A 23202-nucleotide genomic window follows, 5' to 3' on the forward strand; every position below is an offset into this window, starting at 1 on the left:
GCCTCATGTTTTGGGGTGTAACACAGGCACTTATAGCGCAACCCCGATCTTTTAGGATTTGCTTCTGTGGAACCTCACTGCACCACTGTGAGCCTGCTGTTGCCCTGCCCCGGCAACAGACAAACAATCTTACACAGATGCGGCAATCACACTTCGGGACGCACTTTAGCGTGACGTTCCTGTTGGGTGGGGGGATCTGATTAATAACTGTGCTGCCCACAACATGCTTCCACATTTAGATAATGTTTGCTTTGATTCCCTCCCACCCAATTGTACAGCAGTGCTTCAGCCATTGGGATTGGGCATCATTCGTACCCTGAAAGTGTATTATTGCAAGGAAATGCTGAGAAAAATTCTCATCAGCATAACGTGTAGACAGGAGAAGTTTAAAATTAACGCGAAAGAAGCTACTGAAATGATTGGAAACGCCTGGATGCAAGTTAAAGAAAGCACTATAGCAACAAATACATTACAACGAAATATTTTTAGGTTCCTGGCAGTTCGTTGTAACAGAATTTTACCTGTATATATATTGTGACAGATAGGGGGCGCTATCGCTCCCTTGAACCCTCGGACATCATGCCAGACAACAGGTAAAAGTCGAATAATTATTTTTATTTGGACAAATACGTGCACCAAGCACCCTCCACTCCACAATACTCATACAATAAACAATACTTCTCAATAATACTAATCAATCCTCCATTCCCAAACGCGTTGCCACCCTTCCACCCAGCTCAGCTCAACGTCTGGGATCTCCCACAGTCTTTTTATAGTCCTTGACCAGGAAGTGTTTCTCTCTCTGTCCATGTGACTGTTAACACTTCCGGGTCAGATAAAAAATCCTTTTCTTCATCAGCCCGGAAGCACTTTATTTCTTCCAACCATGTGACTGGGATCTACTTCCAGGCTGTATGGATAATAAACATCTCTGGGTCTCCCTGTAGCGTCCCAACGTTATCCAGCAGGGCTGTGTATCAAAACTCCGTAGTCCATGATGCCCTGCTGGAATTCAGGGCATCTCCACGTTACAAGGAGGGCTCCATCTAGCAGCCTGGGGGTATTGGCCAGGATGAACGGCCGGCCATATCCCACAATATATACATACAATGTGTGTGTGTATGTCAGTTTTTTTTCTAGTTTTTGGGAGGTAGGACACTTTAGCCATTTTTTCTGTTTATTATTTTTGTATATTTTCCCTGTTTTTTCAATTTAAGCGCTTTTTTGCAACTTTGGCAAATCTCCATACTTGTGTATTTCATTTGTATACTTAATGAAGCATCTGTTTTTAACATCAGTCATTACATAACAACTTTTTGTGGGGTACCTTTGGTGCAATCTAGTTATGAACTACTAGGAGGGCATGGTCTCCCTCTGATGGCTTGTAACATTTAAAGGTGGGCTTAAAAACCATCTGGGGTCACTTGCAACCATTTTTAGTAATTGTTGTCAGGGTAAGTGTGGTCCATTTTTTGCTACATGTAACACCAGGCTAAGGTTCCAGGTATCCCTGCACTTATGCACCTTCACCTTCACCCGTGCACTTTGAAAGAGACAGCACAGTTATTGGAATCATGCCTACTCAAACAGCCAAGAGAAACCTTGTGCTTTTACCAGATTTATAGTACATTACTCTATACTAATATCAACTTTGTTCTTCATTTTTTATGGAGGGATCAATTGGTGCTATTTAACACAGCCACAGGGGATGCACAAACAAGTGTGTTTCTTCATGCTGGTCCCAAGCCCAGATAAATGGGGAGGGTTACATCAGGAAGGGCATCCGGTGAAAAATTTTGCCAAATCAATATGCGGACAACAATACAAATTTACATAACCGGATTGGTCGAGCCCTGGGTTAACAACGACCGCCACCAGTACTGTTAGTCAACAGGGTGCTGCTGGAAATTGGACTACTGTTGGCCGAAGAAGAGGGGGGAGACGTGTCCGGAAGCAGGAGGAGAGGAGGAAGGTAAAGAGAGTGGAACTGAGGGAAGGACTTTGAATGTTGGCAGTATGATTGGTATGGGGAGAGAGTTAGCCAATATGATGGAGAGAAGGAAGGTTGATATATTGTGCGTGCAAGAGACTAAATGGAAGGGAGTAAGGCCAGGTGGATTGGAGGTGGATTCAAATTGTTTGATCATGGTGTGAATAGGAGGAAAAATGGAGTAGAGGTTATTCTGAAGGAACAGTATGTCAAGAGTGTTCTAAAGGTGAAAAGAGTGTCAGACAGAGTAAGGATTATGAAGCTGGTGTGATATGTGGCCGGCCTTTCATCCCTGCCAATACCCCCAGTCCCACAAGGTGGAGCCCCGAATGCCAGCAGGGAATCCTGGACAATGCAGTTTTTATCACCAGCCCTGTTGGATACCTTGGGGCCCGCTAGAAGGCGCTGCACGGAGGAATAAAGACAATTTGCCTTACGCCCCGGAAGTACGTCTGAGTCACATGGACAAAGGGAACGATGTGCTTCCGGGGTGAAGAAAGAAGGATTTTTATCTGACCCGGAAGTGTTCCAGGCCACATGGACAGAGAGGGCTAAACACTTCCGGGTCAAGGACTATAAAAGGATTGTGGGAAATCCCAGACGGTGAGCTGAACTGGGTGGTAGGGTGGCTAAGTGTCTAGGTGTGTGGAGGATTGTTAATTATTGTAGTTTATTATTATTGTATGAGTATTGTGGAGAGGAGGGTGCTTTGTGCACGTGTTTGTCCAAATAAATATTATTATTGGACTTTTACCTGGTGTCTGGAGTCAAATCTGAGGGTTCAAGGGAGCAAGAGTGCCTCTATCGGTCACACTGGAAATTGGAGGTGTGATGATGAATGTTGTTAGTGCATATGTCCTGTAAGTTGGGTGTGCAATGGGTGAGAAAGAAGATTTTTGGAGTGAGTTGGATGAAGTGATGAACAGTGTACCCAAGGGACAGAAAGTGGGGATTGGAGTGGATTTCAATGAACATTTTGGTGAAGGGAACAGAGGAGACAAGGAGGTGATGGGTAGGTATGGTGTCAAGGAGTGGGATGAAGAAGGTCAGAGGATAGTGGATATTGCCAAAAGGATGGACATGGCTGTGGTGAATATGTATTTTAAGAAGAGGGAGGAACATAGGGTGATGTACAAGAGTGGAGGAAGATGCACACAGGTAGATTACATCCTATGCAGAAGAGTCAATCTGAAGGAGATTGAAGACTGCAAAGTAGTGGCAGGGGAAAGTGTAGTTAAGCAGCATAGGATGGTGGTCTGTAGGATGATGCTGGAGATCAAGAAGAGGAAGAGAGTGAGGGCACAGCCAAGGATCAAATAGTGGAAGTTGAAAAAGGAAGACTGCAACGTTGAGTTTAGGTAGATGGTGAGACAGGCACTGGGTGGTAGTGAAGAATTACCAGACAGTTGGGAAACTACAGCAGATGTAGTAAGGGTGACAGCAAGAAGGGTGCTTGGCGTGACATCTAGACAGAGGAAGGAGGAAAAGGAAACCTGGGGGTGGAATGGAAAAGTACAGGAGAGCATACAGAGGAAGAGGATGGCAAAGAAGAAGTGGGATAGTCAGAGAGATGCAGAAAGTAGACAAGAGTACAAGGAGATAAGACGCAAGGTGAAGAGAGAGGTGGCGAAGGCTAAAGAAAAAGCGTATGATGAGTTGTATGAGAGGTTGGACACTAAAGAGGGTGAAAGGACTGTAGTAACTACAGTGACTCGAGAGGAGTTGTGGTATTGTATGAGGAAGTCAGGAGTGGCAGAGAAGTATGTAAGTGTACAGGATATGTACGAGGGAAGTGTGACTGTGGTGAGGTCTGTGGTAGGAGTGACGGATGCATTCAAGGTGGAGGTGGGATTACATCAGGGATTGGCTCTGAGCCCTTTCTTATTTGCAATGGTGATGGACAGGTTGACAGACAAGATTAAACAGGTGTCCCCGTGGACTATGATGTTTGCTGATGACATTGTGATCTATAGCGAGAGTAGGGAGCAGGTTGAGGAGACCCTGGAGAGGTGGAGATATGCTCTAGAGAGGAGAGGAATGAAGGTCAGTAGGAACAAGACAGAATACATGTGTGTAAATGAGAGGGAGGTCAGTGGAATGGTGAGGATTCCAGGAGTAGAGTTGGCGAAGGTGGAGGAGTTTAAATACTTGGGATCAACAGTACAGAGTAATGGGGATTGTGGAAGAGAGGTGAAAAAGATAGTGCAGGCAGGGTGGAATGGGTGGAGAAGAGTGTCAGGAGTGATTTGTGACAGACGGGTATCAGCAAGAGTGAAAGGGAAGGTCTACAGGATGGTAGTGAGACCAGCTATGTTATATGGGTTGAGACGGTGGCACTGACCAGAAAGCAGGAGACAGAGCTGGAGGTGGCAGAGTTAAAGATGCTAAGATTTACATTGGGCGTGACGAGGTTGGACAGGATTAGAAATGAGTACATTAGAGGGTCAGCTCAAGTTGGACGGTTGGAAGACAAAGTCAAAGAGGCGAGATTGTGTTGGTTTGGACATGTGCAGAGGACAGATGCTGAGTAAATTGGGAGAAGGATGCTAAGGATAGAGCTGCCAGGCAAGAGAAAAAGAGGAAGGCCTAAGAGAAGATTTATGGCTGTGGTGAGAGAGGACATGCAGGTGATGGGTGTAATAGAACAAGATGCAGAGGACAGAAAGATATGGAAGAAGATGATCTGCTGTGGCAACCCCTAATGGGAGCAGCCGAAAGAAGAAGAAGAAGATGATCAATTGGTGCTATTTGTCAGACATGAGGTCTTTGTTGACTCATTCTCAACCCTTACACTGCACCTTTCTCATATCATGTAGCAGGCTAGACATCCATGAACATTTCTGGTGGCCTACCCTCTAATTTAATAGGAACAATAATTGTTTCCATCTAGGGAGCAACACTCTGTTGTATTGGTGCCTCTGCCTATTGCCCTCTTGCAGCACCAAGCCATATAAAGTTTATAATCTCTACTTTCCCACACAAGTTTGCTATGGGTCCATTGCATTTTACTATATTTCTGAAGCTAATAGTTTTATTCTTTTATGGATTAATGACATACAAATGTAGTTGTCATTTATTTTCATAGTTGCATGGTGTCCAATTCATTTTGTAGTTTTGCTAATATTTTGCCACTTATTCAGAAACATATATGCATTCATGAAATCTTAATCCTTACTGTAAATTCTAATTTATTCTTCTGTGAAATAGTTCGACAACTCAGGAGAACAGAATGATGTTGCATCACTGCACCAGTTATAGGTGGTGTTTCAGTGCCACTACAAGAAGCCTGCATGCCCATTTTTTCAACTGTTGTAACTTTTGGTTCAGGTATCTTGAATATCAGTGCTGGATGGCAATAAAAATATTAAAGCGTTTTAATATGTGCTTGTTTTTGTGTTTTTCCAAATGCCTGACTTAATTTATTTTAATCTATTTCATGATAGATAGATAGATAGATAGATAGATAGATAGATAGATAGATAGATAGATAGATAGATAGATAGATAGATAGATAGATAGATAGATAGATAGATAGATAGATAGATAGATACTTTATTAATCCCAAGGGGAAATTCACATACTCCAGCAGCAGCATACTGATAGAAAAAACAATATTAAATTAAAGATTGATAACAATGCAGGTAAAAACAGACAATAACTTTATATTCCCCCGGTGTGGAATTGAAGAGTCGCATAGTTTGGGGGAGGAACGATCTTCTCAACCTGTTAAGTGGAGCAGGACAGTGAAAGCAGTCTGTCGCTGAAGCTGCTCTTCTGTCTGGAGATGACACTGTTTAGTGGATGCAGTGGATTCTCCATAATTGATAGGAGCCTGCTAAGCGCCCGTCGCTCTGCCACAGATTTCAAGCTGTCCAGCTCCATGCCAACAATAGAGCCTGCCTTCCTCACCAGTTTGTCCAGGCGTGAGGCGTCCTTCTTCTTAATGCTGCCTCCCCAGCACACCACCGCGTAGAAGAAGGCGCTCGCCACAACCGTCTGATAGAACATCTGCAGCATCTTATAGAAGATGTTGAAGGACGCCAGCCTTCTAAGGAAGTATAACCGGCTCTGTCCTTTCTTACACAGAGCATCGGTATTGGCAGTCCAGCCTAATTTATCATCCAGCTGCACTCCCAGGTATTTATAGGTCTGCACCATCTGCACACAGTCACCTCTGATGATCACGGGGTCCATGAGGGGTCTGGGCCTCCTAAAATCCACCACCAGCTCCTTGGTTTTGCTGGTGTTCAGTTGTAGGTGGTTTGAGTCGCACCATTTAACAAAGTCCTTGATTAGGTCCCTATACTCCTCCTCCTGCCCACTCCTGATGCAGCCCACAATAGCAGTGTCGTCAGCGAACTTTTGCACGTGGCAGGACTCCGAGTTGTACTGGAAGTCTGATGTATATAGGCTGAACAGGACCAGAGAAAGTACAGTCCCCAGTGGCACTCCTGTGTGGCTGACCACAATGTCAGACGTGCAGTTCCCAAGACGCACATACTGAGGTCTGTCTTTAAGATAGTCCACGATCCATGCCACCAGGTATGAATCTACTCCCATCTCTGTCAGCTTGTCCCTAAGGAGCAGAGGTTGGATTGTGTTGAAGGAAAGACAGAATCAAATTAGTACAATTTTAGAAAATCAAGGTAAGTTTTAATAAGCGTATCAACAATCTTCTAAGCGGAACTTCCAGGTATTAATTACACAGGTAGATAGGGGGCCTTTCCTACAATATTTTTTTTCCACTTGAGTACTTCTACATTTATTTTAATAACCTACCCTTGTGTGTTCAGGGAGTGCATCATTGGCTTGGTTCAAGTATGTAAGAAGTGGGCGGACTGGGTTGTAACACAATTGTTAACTCTCTTTCCCTTTTTTTGACCTAGAATAGATCACAACACTTAGTAGGGCCACTGACATCACTTCTGAGCAGCAAAGCAAGTCTCACCTCTTCTGGCACAACTGCAATCTAAGACTGTGCCAGACAAGAAGTTAGTGTTCAGAATATGACCAACCAGGGACAAAGATATAACTGTTTCCTTAAGAACCATTATTTAATCTGCACTTGATGTGTATAAACCTTTATAGTACAGATGGACTTTTGCTGCTTTGCCATTAAACTGGGCTTTCATAACAGAACCCAACACATTATATGTGTGCCACTGTTTTTCCCACAATATATTAAAAACAAAAGTCAGTATACACAATAACCAAATAAAAATATTTCTTCTTGCTTTGAAATTGCAAATTCTTAAGTATTATAAGCTCTTTGTTAAATGCAGTGTCTTGTTACTGTCATGTTCTAAAGCAACAGTTCTTAATGATTTCCTAGTGTTTTTCGTAATGGCAGAGTCAGTGTGAGCAATCACGTTTATTATACAGACAGGGAACGATGCCCTAGGACAGGGGTGGGCAGATTCAGTCCTGGAGGGCCGCAGTGGCTGCAGGTTTTTGCTCCAACCCAATTGCTTAATAAGAAGCCCTTATTGCTCAAGTAACGCTTCAGCTTCACTTTAGTTGTCTCGCTTGTTAAGATTTTGAACCCTTATTGCTTATTTTACTCTTAAACAGCTGTATTCTTGGTTTTTAATTGCTCCTAATTAGCAATACCATGCAAATGACAAAAGAGACCAGCATTTCTAGGGTAATCCTGGTAGGATGAAGTGTTTGAAGTGGGCTGTTACACACTGGTATTGCATTCTGACTTTATTCAATTTTTTGCCGTGGTGTACTGGCATCTCCCACTCTAACCTTGAAGGGGACCACCAACTTGTCTGATTCTAATGTACTTAGATCATAATGATGAAAACTCTAAAGGGGACCCAAGCACTCGATTACAAAATCTTGTAAAATCTGCATTACAGGAGGACCAAGAAGCCAACAAAACATGAATACCAGCATTTACTTGTGTCCACTTTAGGCGCTACTAAAGATTAATGGTTAAATGTATATTGATCAATATTTTTCTGTTTCATATGAGGATACAGATACTGGTATTGGGTTTTGGTCCAATACAGTGCTCATGTACTTGTAAAAATGCACTGGTACTGTGAGTGCTGTGCAGAGTGGATGCAGAAATTCTGCATTTTCCCCAATTGATTCTAGGATTGTCAGGGGAGTGTTCTTGCTCCTACTCTGCCCAATGCTTGCAAGGACTAGGTGCTGGGCAGCGTTGTGGGGTCCAGTGGCTGCGGGGCATCTGTTGGTGAAGAAAGCTTCCCTGATCTTGACCTTGCCGATGATGCTGTGGTCTTCGTGGAGTCAATGGAGGCTTTGATCAGGGCCCTTGAGAGATGGACTGAGGAGTCTGAGTGTCTGAGCTTGCAAGTGTCCAGGTTAAATACCAAGATCCAGGCCTTTAATGGCCACTTGTGCACAGCAATCAGCAGTGTGTCTGTCTCTGGTGACTCTTCCTCTTAAGTGAGTAGACGGATTGGCAAAGCATGGGGGGTCATGATGTTGCTGGAAAGGGGTGTGTGGCGCTCCTGATATCTTTGTAAAATAACAAAGGTCCAAGTCTTCACAGTCTTGGTGCTTCCTGTTTTGCTGTATGGTTGCAACACATGTATGCTATCCAGTAACCTGAGACGAAGACTGGATTCCTTCAGTACTGTTCCTCTTCAAAGAATCCTTGGGTACGCTGGTTGTGCTTTGTGTCGAATGAGAGGTTGCTTATGGGTCCCAAATAAGGTATATTACCTGCAATGTGAGGGAGCATCAGTTACGACAGTACAGTACAGCTATGTGGCGCGATTCCCCGAGGGTGATCCAGCTCGCAGGATCCTCATTGCAGAAGACCCAAGCAGCTGAACCAGGCCAAAGGGATGCCCATGTAACACCTGGCTGCGGCAGATAGATGGTTATTTCTGGAGAGTGGGACTGAATCATGTGTCTACCTAGGGGAATGCCAAACGGTATCCCAAGCTATTTCATTATGGGGTACAGCAATGTACTGTACCAGTGCATGCTCCCCAACCCGATCTGATCTGACCTGAGAGTTGTCAGTACTGATGCAGATAAACATACCAATAAAACCAGCATATAAGTTTTATGTTCAGTGATTGCTTGCAGTGTTACAGTAAATATCAAAACTACACACCAATAATGCTTCATGATTCATTGTTTTAATTTTCTATATACTCACTATTAAAAATTCCTTAAATGGAATATATCTCATTCTCACCTATATAGACAGACAGACAGATATTCTTTTGAAACTGCATGTGTTAACAATAAATTTTCACAAATTTGTGTTGAACAATTTATTATGAATTACTTCTCTAGGGCAGCTAATTAAAATAAAAATTCTTAATTGCCAAAATTTCTTAAAATAAACAGCATTATGGAACAAGCTCTTCAATTATGTAAAACGTCTTTAAAAAAATTGTCTATTGATCCAACATAAACCTGGCTTACATATTATCAGAAAAAAATGTTTCCTCTTATAGATACAAGGATCTGTTCTTTTTAAACATCAATATAGCCAAGGAGATAGTGTTGCTGGAGCTGCTGGAATTGTGTGGCTTTGAGGCAGCTGGACAAGGACAAGCCTAGTGGTACTTTGGAGCATATGATTGTATGATAAGATTGCAGATGAACATGCAGTGACATCAATGAGCTGTGTTCTAGAAGTTGTTGCAACACAGTTGGAAAACATACCTGGGACAGACCATAATTTCTCATTCAGATAAATCACTTAAGTACTAGTCAGTGAAAAATGTGTGGTTCCTCACTTTATCTCAAGTGTAAAGGAAATACCTTTCAGCCCCATGAGTAGTGTGGAGAGTGACAGATTATTTAGTACACTGTCACATATTGTTAATGAAACCAGAGACAAGCTTACAGCTAAACATACAGAGATGATTCTGTTCATCAAAAAGATTCTGACACTTTTAAAAATAGTGTTTCAGTCTATTCTATGCAAAGTACCCTACTTTGAGTTATTTGTTCAATCTATACTAATAAAAGGCAAAGCCCTCACTGACTGACTGACTCACTCATCACTAATTGTCCAACTTCCCGTGTAGGTTGAAGGCTGAAATTTGGCAGGCTCATTCCTTACAGCTTACTTACAAAAGTTAGGCAGGTTTCATTTTGAAATTCTACGCGTAATGGTCATAACTGGAACCTGTTTTTTGTCCATATACTCTAATGGAGGAGGCGGAGTCACGTATTGCGTCATCATGTATTACGCCTCCTACGTAATCACGTGAAGTGAAAACAAGGAAGAGATTTACAGCACGAGTCAAACGCGGGAACGAAGGTAAATGACGTTAATTGTTGAGTGTCTTTTAATACTGTGTAAGCATACATATTAACACATGTGCAATTAAACGTGTGCATTTACGGGGTGATTTCTCAGGCTTAAAAGCTCGCCTTTTATTTAAAAGGTAAATGCAAACTGTTTTCATTCTGAAGGGCACAAACCACGTTAGATTTCATGCTCAACAGTAAGCTCAGCACACAGCTTGGTCATATTACAACCGGAGGGGCGAACTGACAACGTGCTATACAAAGAGATCCTTAACAAATAATTATTGATTCATTTTCCCTCAGTTTAAAAAGGTTTACTTTTCTTCTTAATAAAAATTTTAAAGCAGTACTTCGCCGCTGCGAAGCGCGGGTATTTTGATATATATCAAAATATATCGCGTCACCACGCCTCCCATGTAAGCACGTGAACTGACCCGCTGCCGTTTGCAATGCCATATTCGCCAGATACAAGTTTAATGAGAAGACACGAGGTATAAACGACAGTTTGGATCACTGTGTAACAGAGTTAAAATTGCTGTAGCGAGAAACTTTTAACTGCCGGGTCTTAGCTAACATTAACTAAACCCGTGGACATCGCAACATCACACAAGAGAGCGGCTCACGTGAAGTGACTGAACGCAGCAGGAGTGATCACTTCGATGAATCAAACCTGTTCAAAAAACACATTACACAATTGATAAGGTACGAAAACAATATGAAACCAATTGTGGATTTGCGTACAGCCACTGAAACTTTGTGACGGCACGAGACTTCAGGTCACGTCTCTGCAAAAGAACCTCATTGAAGCAACTATTTTTACTGGCGGTGGCTCAGGGGAGAGAGTTTTTATTCCTCGCATCCCTGTTATACCCTCTGATCTCCCATTTCAATTCAAACGCCTCCAATTTCCACTAAGGCTCTGCTTTGCAATGACAATTAATAAGTCTCAGGGACAGACCCTACAAAAGGTTGGCATTGATTTCAGGCAGGACTGCTTTTCAAATGGCCAACTGTACGTTGTATGCTCAACCGTAAGCTCAGCACACAGCTTGGTCATATTACAACCGGAAGGGCGAACTGACAACGTGCTATACAAAGAGAACCTTAACAAATAATTATTGATTCATTTTCCCTCAGTTTAAAAAGGTTTACTTTTCTTCTTAATAAAAATTTTAAAGCAGTACTTCACCGCTGCGATTTTGATATATGTATATATATATCTCAATGTATGTATGTATATATGTATGTCTAGATATATGTAGATATGTAAATATATATATATATGTATATATATATGTAGATATGTAAATATATATATATATATGTAGATATGTAAATATATGTATATATATGTAGATATGTGAATATATATATATATATATATATATATATATATATATTTACATATATATATATGTGTGTATATATATATGTATGTGTATGTATGTATGTATGTGTATATGTGTATATGTGTGTGTATGTATGTGTGTATATGTATGTATATATATGTTGATATGTGTATATATGTGGATGTGTATATGTATATATATATATATGTATATATGTGTATAGGTAGATATGTATATATATATATATATATATATATATATATGTATATGTATATATATGCTTGTGTGTGTGTGTGTATTATATATATATATATATATATATATATATATATATATATATATATATATATATATGACAGCAACACTCATAACAATGACAACACAATTACATATATATATATATGTAGATATGTATATATATATATATATATGTGTGTGTCAATCTATGTATGTCTGTCTAGACATATATATATATATATGTATGTAGATGTGTATATATGTAGATATGTAAATATTTATGTATATATATGTGTCTGTGTGTGTATATATATATATATATATATATATATATATGTGTGTGTGTGTGTGTATGTATGTATGTATGTATGTATGTGTGTATATATGTGTATGTATGTATGTGTATATGTATATGTGTGTGTTTATGTATGTGTGTATTTTAGTTAAAAATACTTCACTCTCACAGTAATGGTTAATATAAGCTGAGTTGTAGATTCAACAGGGCTGACTATGTACAGTTAGCTGAATCTAATCATCATAACTTTGGACAGCTGTTTGAGGAAGTAACTAAGGGGTCAACTACCTTTCAAATGGGGATATAGGGGATGGAAAACTTTATTGTTTGACTATATTATGCAGCAAACTGTGTTAGAAAAGAAAAATTACAGGTATACCATCATTAATATTAGATAAAGTGAAACATATTAAACATTTTGACAAATACTCAAAAATAGAAGATATCAGGAATGGTCAAACACTTTTTCACAGCATTGTGTTTTAACACTAGAATTACCAAAGCTTACGAAAAAACTCATAAATAGGTCCAACCTTAAATCCCTTCTCACCTCTCCGTCAGTGTCTTTTGTCTTGTAAATGTGCCGATAAGCAGCAAGCAGTCTGTTATCACATTCCCGCACTGCCGCACAGTTTTCTCACCTCAAGTCTGTTTATCTGCGTGTCAGTTGCTTACAGTTGTATAGAGTGAAAAGTTAAGCAAAATGACATTTTTTATAAATACTATATCATTATTTGGAACACATGCATTTCATGTGTGTTCTGTGTCTACAACAATCTTTGTAAACATAGAAACGTTTTTCATGTTTTAGTAATAATTGACAAAATGCAGACATGAAGTGTATAATGTGTGCAGCCTGAAGTCCAAATATCAAGTAAACACTTCACAAAAGGTACAAATATAACAGAACAAGTGTGCTTCTATTCAAGAATATAACTGCAGAAAAAGAACCCGCGTTAGGGTGCGACATTGACACCCCTTTGATGGCGCAACGGTAACAACTGTTGACTGGTAATCAAAACTTCACGGGATCGATCCCGGATGACTCCATTTTGAGAAGTGAGCTGCTCTTTTTCTTACTATTTTAGAATAAAAACATACATATGATTTGAGTAACAGCTGATGTAAATTTATGATACTTGTAAAGGTTAGCTTTGTTTTTTTTTTATTCAGTTTTATTCTCTCAGTCGCGTTAATGCTTCTCCTGATCTGACACTGCTGTTTTCATATAAACAAGTCCTATAACAGGTGAACTCAGATGATGACGAGGGTTCTACATCAGAGAAAGAATGCATGTTGCACTTTTGCCGTCACTGTACTTTGTATATGTACACGGTAAGATCTGCAGTCTACTTGTGACTTCATGCCGTAGGAAGACAAGTAAATAAATCAAGGTAAATAAGTAAATAACATTTGATCTGGCTCTTATATACAAAGTACAGCGATGGCAGCTTCTACCTGCAGCTATAGACTCTTCAGTACGTGAGCAACTCTCCACGCTAGTGTTTAGATCTAGACAGTGCATGTGTCCAAAACATTAACATTTATATGTTACTTACATAAAAGCCAGATCGAATGTTATTTACCTTGATTTATTTACTTACTTCCTACAGCGTTAAGTCACAAGTAGACTGCAGAGCTTCCTGTGTTTGATCGACACGGGCATGCTCAAAAAATACATGCGGAATGCCACGAAAAGTGCATGCTGACACTTCAGTTCGCAAGCAATGGTACGAGAATGCAGTTAGACTTCTTTTTTGGGCATATACACCGTACACATCTAAACACTAGCGTGGAGAGTCGCTCATGTACTGAAGAGTCTATAGCTGCAGGTGGAAGCTCAATCAAATGTATGTTTTTATTCTAAAATAGTAAGAATAAGAGCAGCTCACTGAGAAAACTGTGTGGAGGTGGGGGGATGTGATAGCAGGCTGCTTATCAACACATTTACAAGACAAAAGACACTGACAGAGAGGTGTGAAGGGATTTAAGGGGGGACAGATTTACGAGTTTTCTCATAGGCTTTGGTAATTCTAGTGTTAATAATAAAACTGTTCAACTTTTGCAGAAATTTCTTTTTTAATTTCCTTTTAACATGAAATGTTGAGGATTGAATTACAGTTAATCAAACTAAAAGAACAAGTACAATAATTATTAAATTACTTCCAAGTGGCTAGTTTTCAAGAGGTAAAGTATAACAGCAGCATACTTACCGAATACTCCTTTGCGATTCTCATACGTTCTCTTTCTTGAAGAATAACTGAATATTCAGCATGTTTGACAGGATACTCCTTAATCATGAGATCAATTACTTCATCACTTCGAACAGCTGTTAAACCTAAAGAAACATTTTAGATTAACCATACTAAAAATGCATTTTTTGATAATTTATTTAAGACCAGTTTTGTATACTCAAATATAAAAGAATTTATACTGGACTGTTTATGTAATAATAATAATAATAATAATAACAACAATACATTTTATTTATATATCGCCTTTCCCATGCTCAAGGCACTTCATGTAATTTAATGACATAGCAAGGTCTGTTTAAATGCAAGTATAAAATACTGTATATACACTCATCTTTATATACTATTAAAAAGAATGCTAGCCAATCACTTATATTGGGACAATAAAGAACTTAAAAAACGTAAGTTACTCTCCATCAGCTTATCTACTAAGGGTCATAGATGATGTAGGTAACTGGGGTAACTTTATTTACCCCAGTATTCACGTGTTTCTGAAAGACAAACTACAGATGAAGCAGACACCCATTAGTACATCCTGCCCCATAGGAAGTGATCAGAGGATATTCATTACAAGCCCATGCCTAGGTATCCTCAACTGGCTACTCCTGGGGGAAAAGCACCTCTGCTAGGAAGGATTACCAGTGTTACACCTGGCCATTTAACCTCATTCAGGAGAGTGACAGATACAGTGAAAAAGTTTGGGAACCCCTCTCAGCCTGCATAATAATTTACTCTACTTTCAACAAAAAAGATAACAGTGGTATGTCTTTCATTTCCTAGGAACATCTGAGTACTGGGGTGTTTTCTGAACAAAGATTTTTAGTGAAGCAGTATTTAGTTGTAGGAAATTAAATCAAATGTGAAAAATGGCTGTGCAAAAATTTGGGTACTCTTGTAATTTTGCTGATTTGAATGCATGTAAATGCTCAATACTAATTACTTGCAACACCAAATTGGTTGGATTAGCTCGTTAAGCCTTGAACTTCATAGACAGGTGTGTCCAATCATGAGAAAAGGTATTTAAGGTGGTCAATTGCAAGTTGTGCTTCCCTTTGACTCTACTCTGAAGAGTGACAGAATGGCATCCTCAAAGCAACTCTCAAAAGATCTGAAAACAAAGATTGATCAGTATCATGGTTTAGGGGAAGGCTACAAAAAGCTATCTCAGAGGTTTAAACTGTCAGTTTCAACTGTAAGGAATGTAATCAGGAAATGGAAGGCCACAGGCACAGTTGCTGTTAAACCCAGGTATGGCAGGCCAAGAAAAATACAGGAGCGGCATATGCGCAGGATTGTGAGAATGGTTACAGACAACCTACAGATCACCTCCAAAGACCTTCAAGAACATCTTGCTGTAAATGGTGTATCTGTACATCGTTCTACAATTCAGTGCAATTTGCACAAAGAACATCTGTATGGCAGGGTGATGAGAAAGAAGCCCTTTCTGCACTCACACCACAAACAGAGTCGCTTGTCGTATGCAAATGCTCATTTTGACAAGCCAAATTCATTTTGGAACAAAATGCTTTGGACTGATGAGACAAAAATTGAGTTATTTGGTCATAACAAAAAGCACTTTGCATGGCGGAAGAACACCACCGCATTCCAAGAAAAACACCTGCTACCTACTGTCAAATTTGGTGGCGGTTTCTTCAGGCTGTGTGGCTAGTTCAGGGACTGGGGCCCTTGTTAAAGTCGAGGGTTGGATGAATTCAACCCAGTATCAACAAATTCTTCAGCATAATGTTCAAGCATCAGTTGAAGTTATTGCAGGGGTTGGATATTCCAACAAGACAATGACCCAAAACACAGTTCGAAATCTACAAAGGCATTCATGCAGATGGAGAAGTTCTACAATGGCCGTCACAGTCCCCTCACTTGAACATCATCGAAAATCTATGGGATGATTTGAAGCAGGCTGTCCATGCTCAGCAGCCATCAGATTTAACTGAATTGGAGAGATTTTGTATGGAAGAATGGTCAAAAATACCTCCATCCAGAATCTAGACACTCATCAAAGGCTATAGGAGGTGTTTAGAGGCTGTTATATTTGCAAAAGGAGGCTCAACGAAGTATTGATGTAATATCTCTGTTGGGGTGCCCAAATTTATGCACCTGTCTAATTTTGTTATGATGCATATTTTCTGTTAATCCAATAAACTTAATGTCATGGCTGAAATACTACTGTTTCCATAAGGCATGTCATATATTAAAAGGAAGTTGCTACTTTGAAAGTTTAGCCAATGATAAACAAAAATCCAAGGAATTAAGAGGGGTGCCCAAACTTTCACTTCAACTACTTGGACACAAATTCATTTTTTTCATTTACTATGGATAATTTTATGTTTTGGACTGATTGTTATTTTGTATCTTGTTCAGTTTTTAATCCTTACACAAGTAAAACTATAATATAACCTCTCAATATTTACACCAAAAAGTTATTACAATATATGTGGGTGACATGGTGGTGCAGTACTGCGATGAGGCTCTGGAGTTGCCATGTTGTCCCTTTGATTGTATATGGTTTTGATGGATACTGAAAATTCTCTTATATCCCATTATTTGTAGATTCTAAATTGACATTTATGAATTGTTGTGGGTATAACACAAGTCTCTTTCAGAAATGGTTTGTGCCTTGTATCTGATGAGGCCAAAGTTGGCCACAGCTCCTCATACTCCTGTACTGGAATAAGCAAGGCAGGGAAGTGGAGAGATGTTTGTTTAAAAGAAACTCAATGATGAATGTGTTCTAAAGTTCTAGTTAATCTTAATTCAAATAGTGGTAACAAATCCTTTAGTTGTGGGCAAATATTATTTCTAAATAAATATAGTTTCTAAAGTATTTCACATACACTAACAAATTTTTCCTCAAACTTTATTACAAAAGTGCTTCAGAAACAGCATGGCAATAAATACAAAAATGATTAGAATAATTAAATAAAAGAGAGAAAGGCTGTTCTTAACAGCATATACCCATTTTCTGAATCTGATTTTTTTCAATGCAAAAAGTTTAAAAAAGTCAAATATTAGAAATCACCATTCTCAAAAAGGCTAGGCTATCATTTTGACTGAAACAATGGGCAATGGACCATCTGCTATCTTTTAAACATCAGAGTGCAAAAATTAGCAACCTCTCAGTGGTCATTAAGAGTCAAATTAAAAGTTACATTCAGAGTAGGTCAACATATTTGTTCTCTTCTTTAAAATATTCATCCAGACAACAATAGTAGGATTTTGAAAAAGAAATTTGAACTTGCCCACAATTTAAATGTAGGAATTGAGTGAATTTTAAGTTAGTTGATCAATTATCAGTTTTGCCTTCAGCAATACCAGTAACTCAAATAACTCAGCAAGGCTCCTACTTAAAGTACTTCCTTACCTTTACCTATTGTAAGACGCATACATACATACATACAGCATACATTTACATATAATAGTGGATGTAGACAGAGCAGATAGACAAACATAACATATAAGTTGGCTGTTTACTGGTATTTAGAGTTCTACATTATTTTGGCACAAATAGTTTTATGATACCAAGTCTTTGTGGATGATGTCTGATGCTGTACGGAGTTGTTGCTTTGTTGTTGCCCCGAGTTCAAGTGGAAGATTTTTCATGCGTTGCAGTGCAGATTTTCTTTGCCGCATGATCCTGGTCAGTACTGTGCTGCTGATGCTTCCTCAGCTTGCATTAAGATGTCTTTTGCCACTTCATAGTGAAAAGGCATTAATCATTCTGCCCCAAAAGTTCAGACAATGAAGTTCCCTTCTCAGCCTTGTCAGACTACTGGCAAACAGCTTTGGCTAGACAGACTGGGTCTTAGCTTAAGGTCCGCAAAGAGAAGAGATGAGAATTTCACCTTTTCAGCTCCCCATGGAGAGGACAGATCACAGTTTGTTAGTTTGAGATAAGATTTTAAGAAAGTCTGTCTGGAAAATATGCACAGAGTGCCCTTGGGAAAAGTCCCATTGTTACCTAGGATTCTCTAGTCAATTTTAGCGAGTGTGTTCAATTCACAGTTCTCCCAGCTTCTCTTTGCTTCTCCAAATTGTCTGCCATTTTATGCTTCTTCTTATGACAGATGAGGTGAATGTGGTTTTAAAAAAAGGATCATCATTCTCCTGAATGGATTAAAATCACCTCCCACTACAATATATGATTATGATTCAAATGCAAATCAGTAAATCTACTCTCCTTATAACAATGTCATAGTCTTAAAATAAAAACTTTCCCATTTGTGTAGCACATCTTTGCCCAGCCTGACTCAGAGATAAAGTATTCTATGTATTCGGTTTTTAACAATAACCTTTCATTCTTGTATTTTAAATTCATAGATGCTTAATGATATTAAACTTTAGTTCTAGTGATGAAGGATTAATTCTATGATTCCAAGTCAAAGATAATATTATATGTCTGCTCTGTCTTAAATTAACTTATTAATATTTTGTTTAGATTATAGGACTTCATTTAGTTTTCATGTCTTATGGCAAATGATATTAACTGAACTTTATCTAAAATTTACTAATTAATAAAGATGATTTTTAACATTTTATCAAAAAGAAAAATGTTTACCTTACAGTAATCAAAATTCACAGTTAACCAACCATGAAAACCTACAGATGACCAAGAGAGGAAAACTAAAGCAATCTAAACAGAAAATGGGTAGGAACTAGGGGTGGGCGGTATGACCAAAATTCTATATCACGGTATTTTTCTAAATTATCCCGGTTTCACTGTATTTTTTTCCCCATGCATGAGTGGATGTTAACCACATTTTCCACTGCAATTACTGGCTAAGAATAACCTAATCCACTGTCAAGAGTATTGTACATTGTACAAAAAAAACATTTTAATGTGCACACAAGTATTAATACAGTTTTGCATTGCCCCATAAACTGATAGTTTTCAAGGGGGTGGCACTAATGGAGAAGGTATCACATTGCATGACAGATGCAGTCAAAATATAGAACCTTTTTATTGAACAAATTTTGCAAAAACAAACTATAATTTTAACAACATATTTTCAACCATACAAAGAGGCATTTAGACTTAGTAAAATATCCAGAAGTGCTTGTCAAAAATTGTATTGCACCGAATATGTCTTAGAAAAGGAATAAATAGTAAATATTTTTTTGTAAACCAACTACACTTTCTGTTAATGTTAACAATCTCTGTCCACTGACACGTTAAAGTGACTTTTTAAACAACTTTATCATCATTAAACTGCATAATATTTAAACTAATAAATAATAACAATAAAATAAATAATAGTATTATTACTGATAGTTGCACTATTACTTCAAGACTTCAAGCCCAGGTGCATTACACAGTATTCACCAAATTAAAATAAAATAAAACAAGTGCAACTTGGTGATGACATCTTTACCAACTGAACCATCATTTAGGCAAACTGCATTAATATGGACCTTGCTTCAAGCTAAGCTATACTGGGAAGAAAAAAACAAACTATATGTCGAGAAAAAAGTCAACATTTCCACTTTATTCTCGCCGTTTATGTCGAGATTAAAGTCGACATTTCCACTTTATTCTCGCCATTTATATTGAGATTAAAGTCGACATTTCCACTTTATTCTCGCCGTTTATATTGAGATTAAAGTCGACATTTCCATTTTATTCTCATAGTTTACTTCATAATTAAAGTAGAATGTTGTAAACTAAACTTCTTCCTAAAATCAATGTTTAATCAATTACTTAATTTACCCCGTCATAAATTAATGCAGCACATTAAATGCTTTGTGTTACGTTCCCCGACCCAGTGGTTAATCACTATGCTTCTTAAACTGACTTCCTCCGCATTAAGAGAAGACAGCGATCACCATACAGAATCCATTCACTTCATGATATTCCTGCTTTCTGAAAATTTAGAATGCTAAGATAAATACTTGATATCATTTTCATGATGAAATGCATTAAAGCAGGTATTACACATGCACGGTAGTGAGGCGGTAGTGCTGCTCCCTCGCAGTAAGGGGTCCCCAGGTGTATGTTCAGTGTAGAGAACTTTATGGCAGGTGTGACGAGGCTCCAAAAAACTGGATGTATGAATAGCTATCGCACAGGTTTAACTTAAATATTGTGTAAATGTTGGGTTTGTGATCTGCTGGTCGGAGACACGAACACAGAATTCAATGCATGTTCTTCTGAGCGGGCTATCTATTGCATGCATGCTGTCTCTATCTGACGTACCAAAACCCAGTTCCTATCCTTCCTTTTTCTTTCACCACATAACCAATCACCACACGATAAACGTCTTTGTGAAATTAAAACTAGTTATAAACTTAGCCCACGGAGTGTTCAGAACTTTAAAAATATCTTCGTTATACACGTTTAATTATGCCATCCATTCAGAGTTGCGCCCATCTCTGAAAGAGTCACCAGCACATCGCAGGATGAATACAAGCAAAACATACACTAGCAGGGTCAATATAGCACAACAAAACCTCACATCCTACATGACTTTGAAAGGAAACTGAAGCACGCCGAGTAAACCCACCAGAAAAACATGCAAATGCAAGTCAGGCACGCCGCCGTGCCCCCATATGATTAATGCATGCTTTAATGCATTTAACCATGAAAATTATATTAAGTATTTATCTTAGCATTCTAAATGTTCAGAGAGCAGGAAGATCATGAAGTGAATGTATTCTGTGCGGCGATCGCTGCCAGCGCCTCCTCTTAGTGCAAGAAGAAGTCAGTTTAAGAATCACTTAACACAAAGCATTTAATGTGCTATATAACTTATGACGGGGTTTGAGAAAATCTAGTAAATTAAATATTCATTTTACGATGAAGTTTAGTTTACGATGTTCTACTTTAATGACAAATTACGAGAATAAAGTCAGCATGTCGACTTTATTCTCGTCATAAGCGTCAAGATTAAAGTGGAAATGTCGAGAATAAAGTCAACATGTTGTCACACTATTACACAGTACCCAGGTACATTACACTGTATTGAAAACAAATAAAACAAGTACAACTTGGCTTGCAGTATTATCCAGTAGTATAGAAACAGTATTTACACATCTGACCTTTTAAAAACTAAAGTATCTCCAGGCGACGGACGTGACTCCTTTTTTTCGGCAAAAGTTCTTCTGTTCATCATGTTCAACTTTATCGTCGGCTTCAGTTTCGGAATGTTCTCTGTCCATTTTCACCACGCAATACCTATGCTACCGCTACCTACAGTATTTGGTGGTGTAGCAGTGAAAAAGAGCCCTAGTGCAACAAATCTGTGTTTAGCGGTGTAGCAGTGAAAAAGGTCCCCACTTGAACAGTTTCCTGTTGCGCCACGTTCCGTACGTCGTTTAGGCAATTTAAACCGGTTTTGCGGTATAAGAAAAATCCATATCATAAAAAAAATAAAAAACTGTTTTCGGTATGAACCGGTATACCGCCCAGCACTAGTAGGAACAAAACCTAAAGTGAGACCAGACAAGTCAAGAACAGAAAACTGAAAGACAGTTAGGAGCAAGACAACAGCAGAGCAGTCAGCTGACCAAAGGTAAAAGCCAAGGTGAACTAAGTCAATATGCCCAGGTGTGAAGGAAGAACAGAGTGGTTAGTGTCCACAAAATTACACAGGATATCAGATCACAACATTACAGCTGTCTTCCAACCTGAGGGTCAGGATCTCATTGATATAGCATCTAACCAGCAATACTCTCATACAACATATTAAGATGACCAAGTGTCTGTCAACTCTACAGGTACGGAGCAACAATATTTGAATAAAATATTTTGTGTTGTTTGTTCTATAATATATACATTGTAACTCATTTTTCCAATGATAAATATAGTATTTCATGTCAAAACCTCTTAGTTACTTTAGAGATATTGGTAAAGATTAATGTGATGGAGGACAAAGTTAAAAACATTACTCACAGGCACAAGGCAAAATGAAAATTGGGTTGACATGGTTTATTTGGATAATTCTGCCACTCATGCAACAGAATAATTAGGCAACAGTGATATCCATATTACTAACCGAGAATGGTAAACCGGATGGCATGGACGCAGGTACATGGCGATGGGACCACGAGACGTACTGCGCAGGTGCGTACAGCTCAACTAACGGAAATAGCAAATAAAACAACCGCCATATTGTGAGTGGCACTACTGCGGAGTGAAGTTAGGAATAATGTGCTGCTTGGGATTGTACAAACCGCTGAATGCTTTACACCAAATTCAAACACAATAAAGCTCAACGATACACACACGAGCCCACCTGGATAAGATCAATGAACGCAGGCGCCTACAACAAGCGTCAGAAACTGCAGAAGCAAACCAGGCACGGGTTAAGACACTACGGGGTCCGCAAAGATCCACAAAGATAGAACGGAATATATAAGAGCACACCGATCAAAAAAAAAATCAATTGTGTAAATTAAAAGCACATGGTACACACAAATCATGTGCTCTCAGCGCATAGAAAGCGTATAAGGACAATACGGAGAATAGAGACCCAAAGGCATTGGAGAGAAAAAAAGGCAGATAAGAGATTATGAAACCAGTGGAATTCGAAAGGCTCAAACAAACGATGGCGTGATACACATGCAGACAAAGGTACAGAATATGAAAGCAGTAAAATTTGAAAGTATTGTAGCGTCCCACCCAGGTTGAGGGCTTTTTGGTTTTAAGTGACTGTTAGGTCCGATTGAGGGAAGGCGGAGTACAGCACGGAGGACTGATAGCGGGGTATTGATTTCATGCGGTAATAGGGGGGGCGTTAGAGAGGGTGCTAGAAAGTTGTGTTTGGGGTTAGGAAGTCAGCGATTGTTCAGGTAAAACTTTTGTGACACTTTATC

At 38.9% G+C, this 23202-nt stretch overlaps 1 protein-coding gene across 2 annotated transcripts in view; it reads right to left on the reverse strand.

The window, feature by feature from the left end:
* Nucleotides 1-23202, reverse strand: part of phf10 (PHD finger protein 10) — a 293499-nt gene that overhangs the window by 122714 nt on the left and 147583 nt on the right. For both annotated transcript variants that reach the window (XM_051924279.1, XM_051924278.1), the window contains one exon: nt 14338-14462. In XM_051924279.1, the coding sequence (XP_051780239.1) occupies nt 14338-14462 (125 nt within the window). The remainder of the gene's footprint in view (nt 1-14337; nt 14463-23202) is intronic.

Source organism: Erpetoichthys calabaricus, chromosome 3 (assembly GCF_900747795.2).
Source record: "Erpetoichthys calabaricus chromosome 3, fErpCal1.3, whole genome shotgun sequence".
NCBI lineage: Eukaryota > Metazoa > Chordata > Cladistia > Polypteriformes > Polypteridae > Erpetoichthys > Erpetoichthys calabaricus.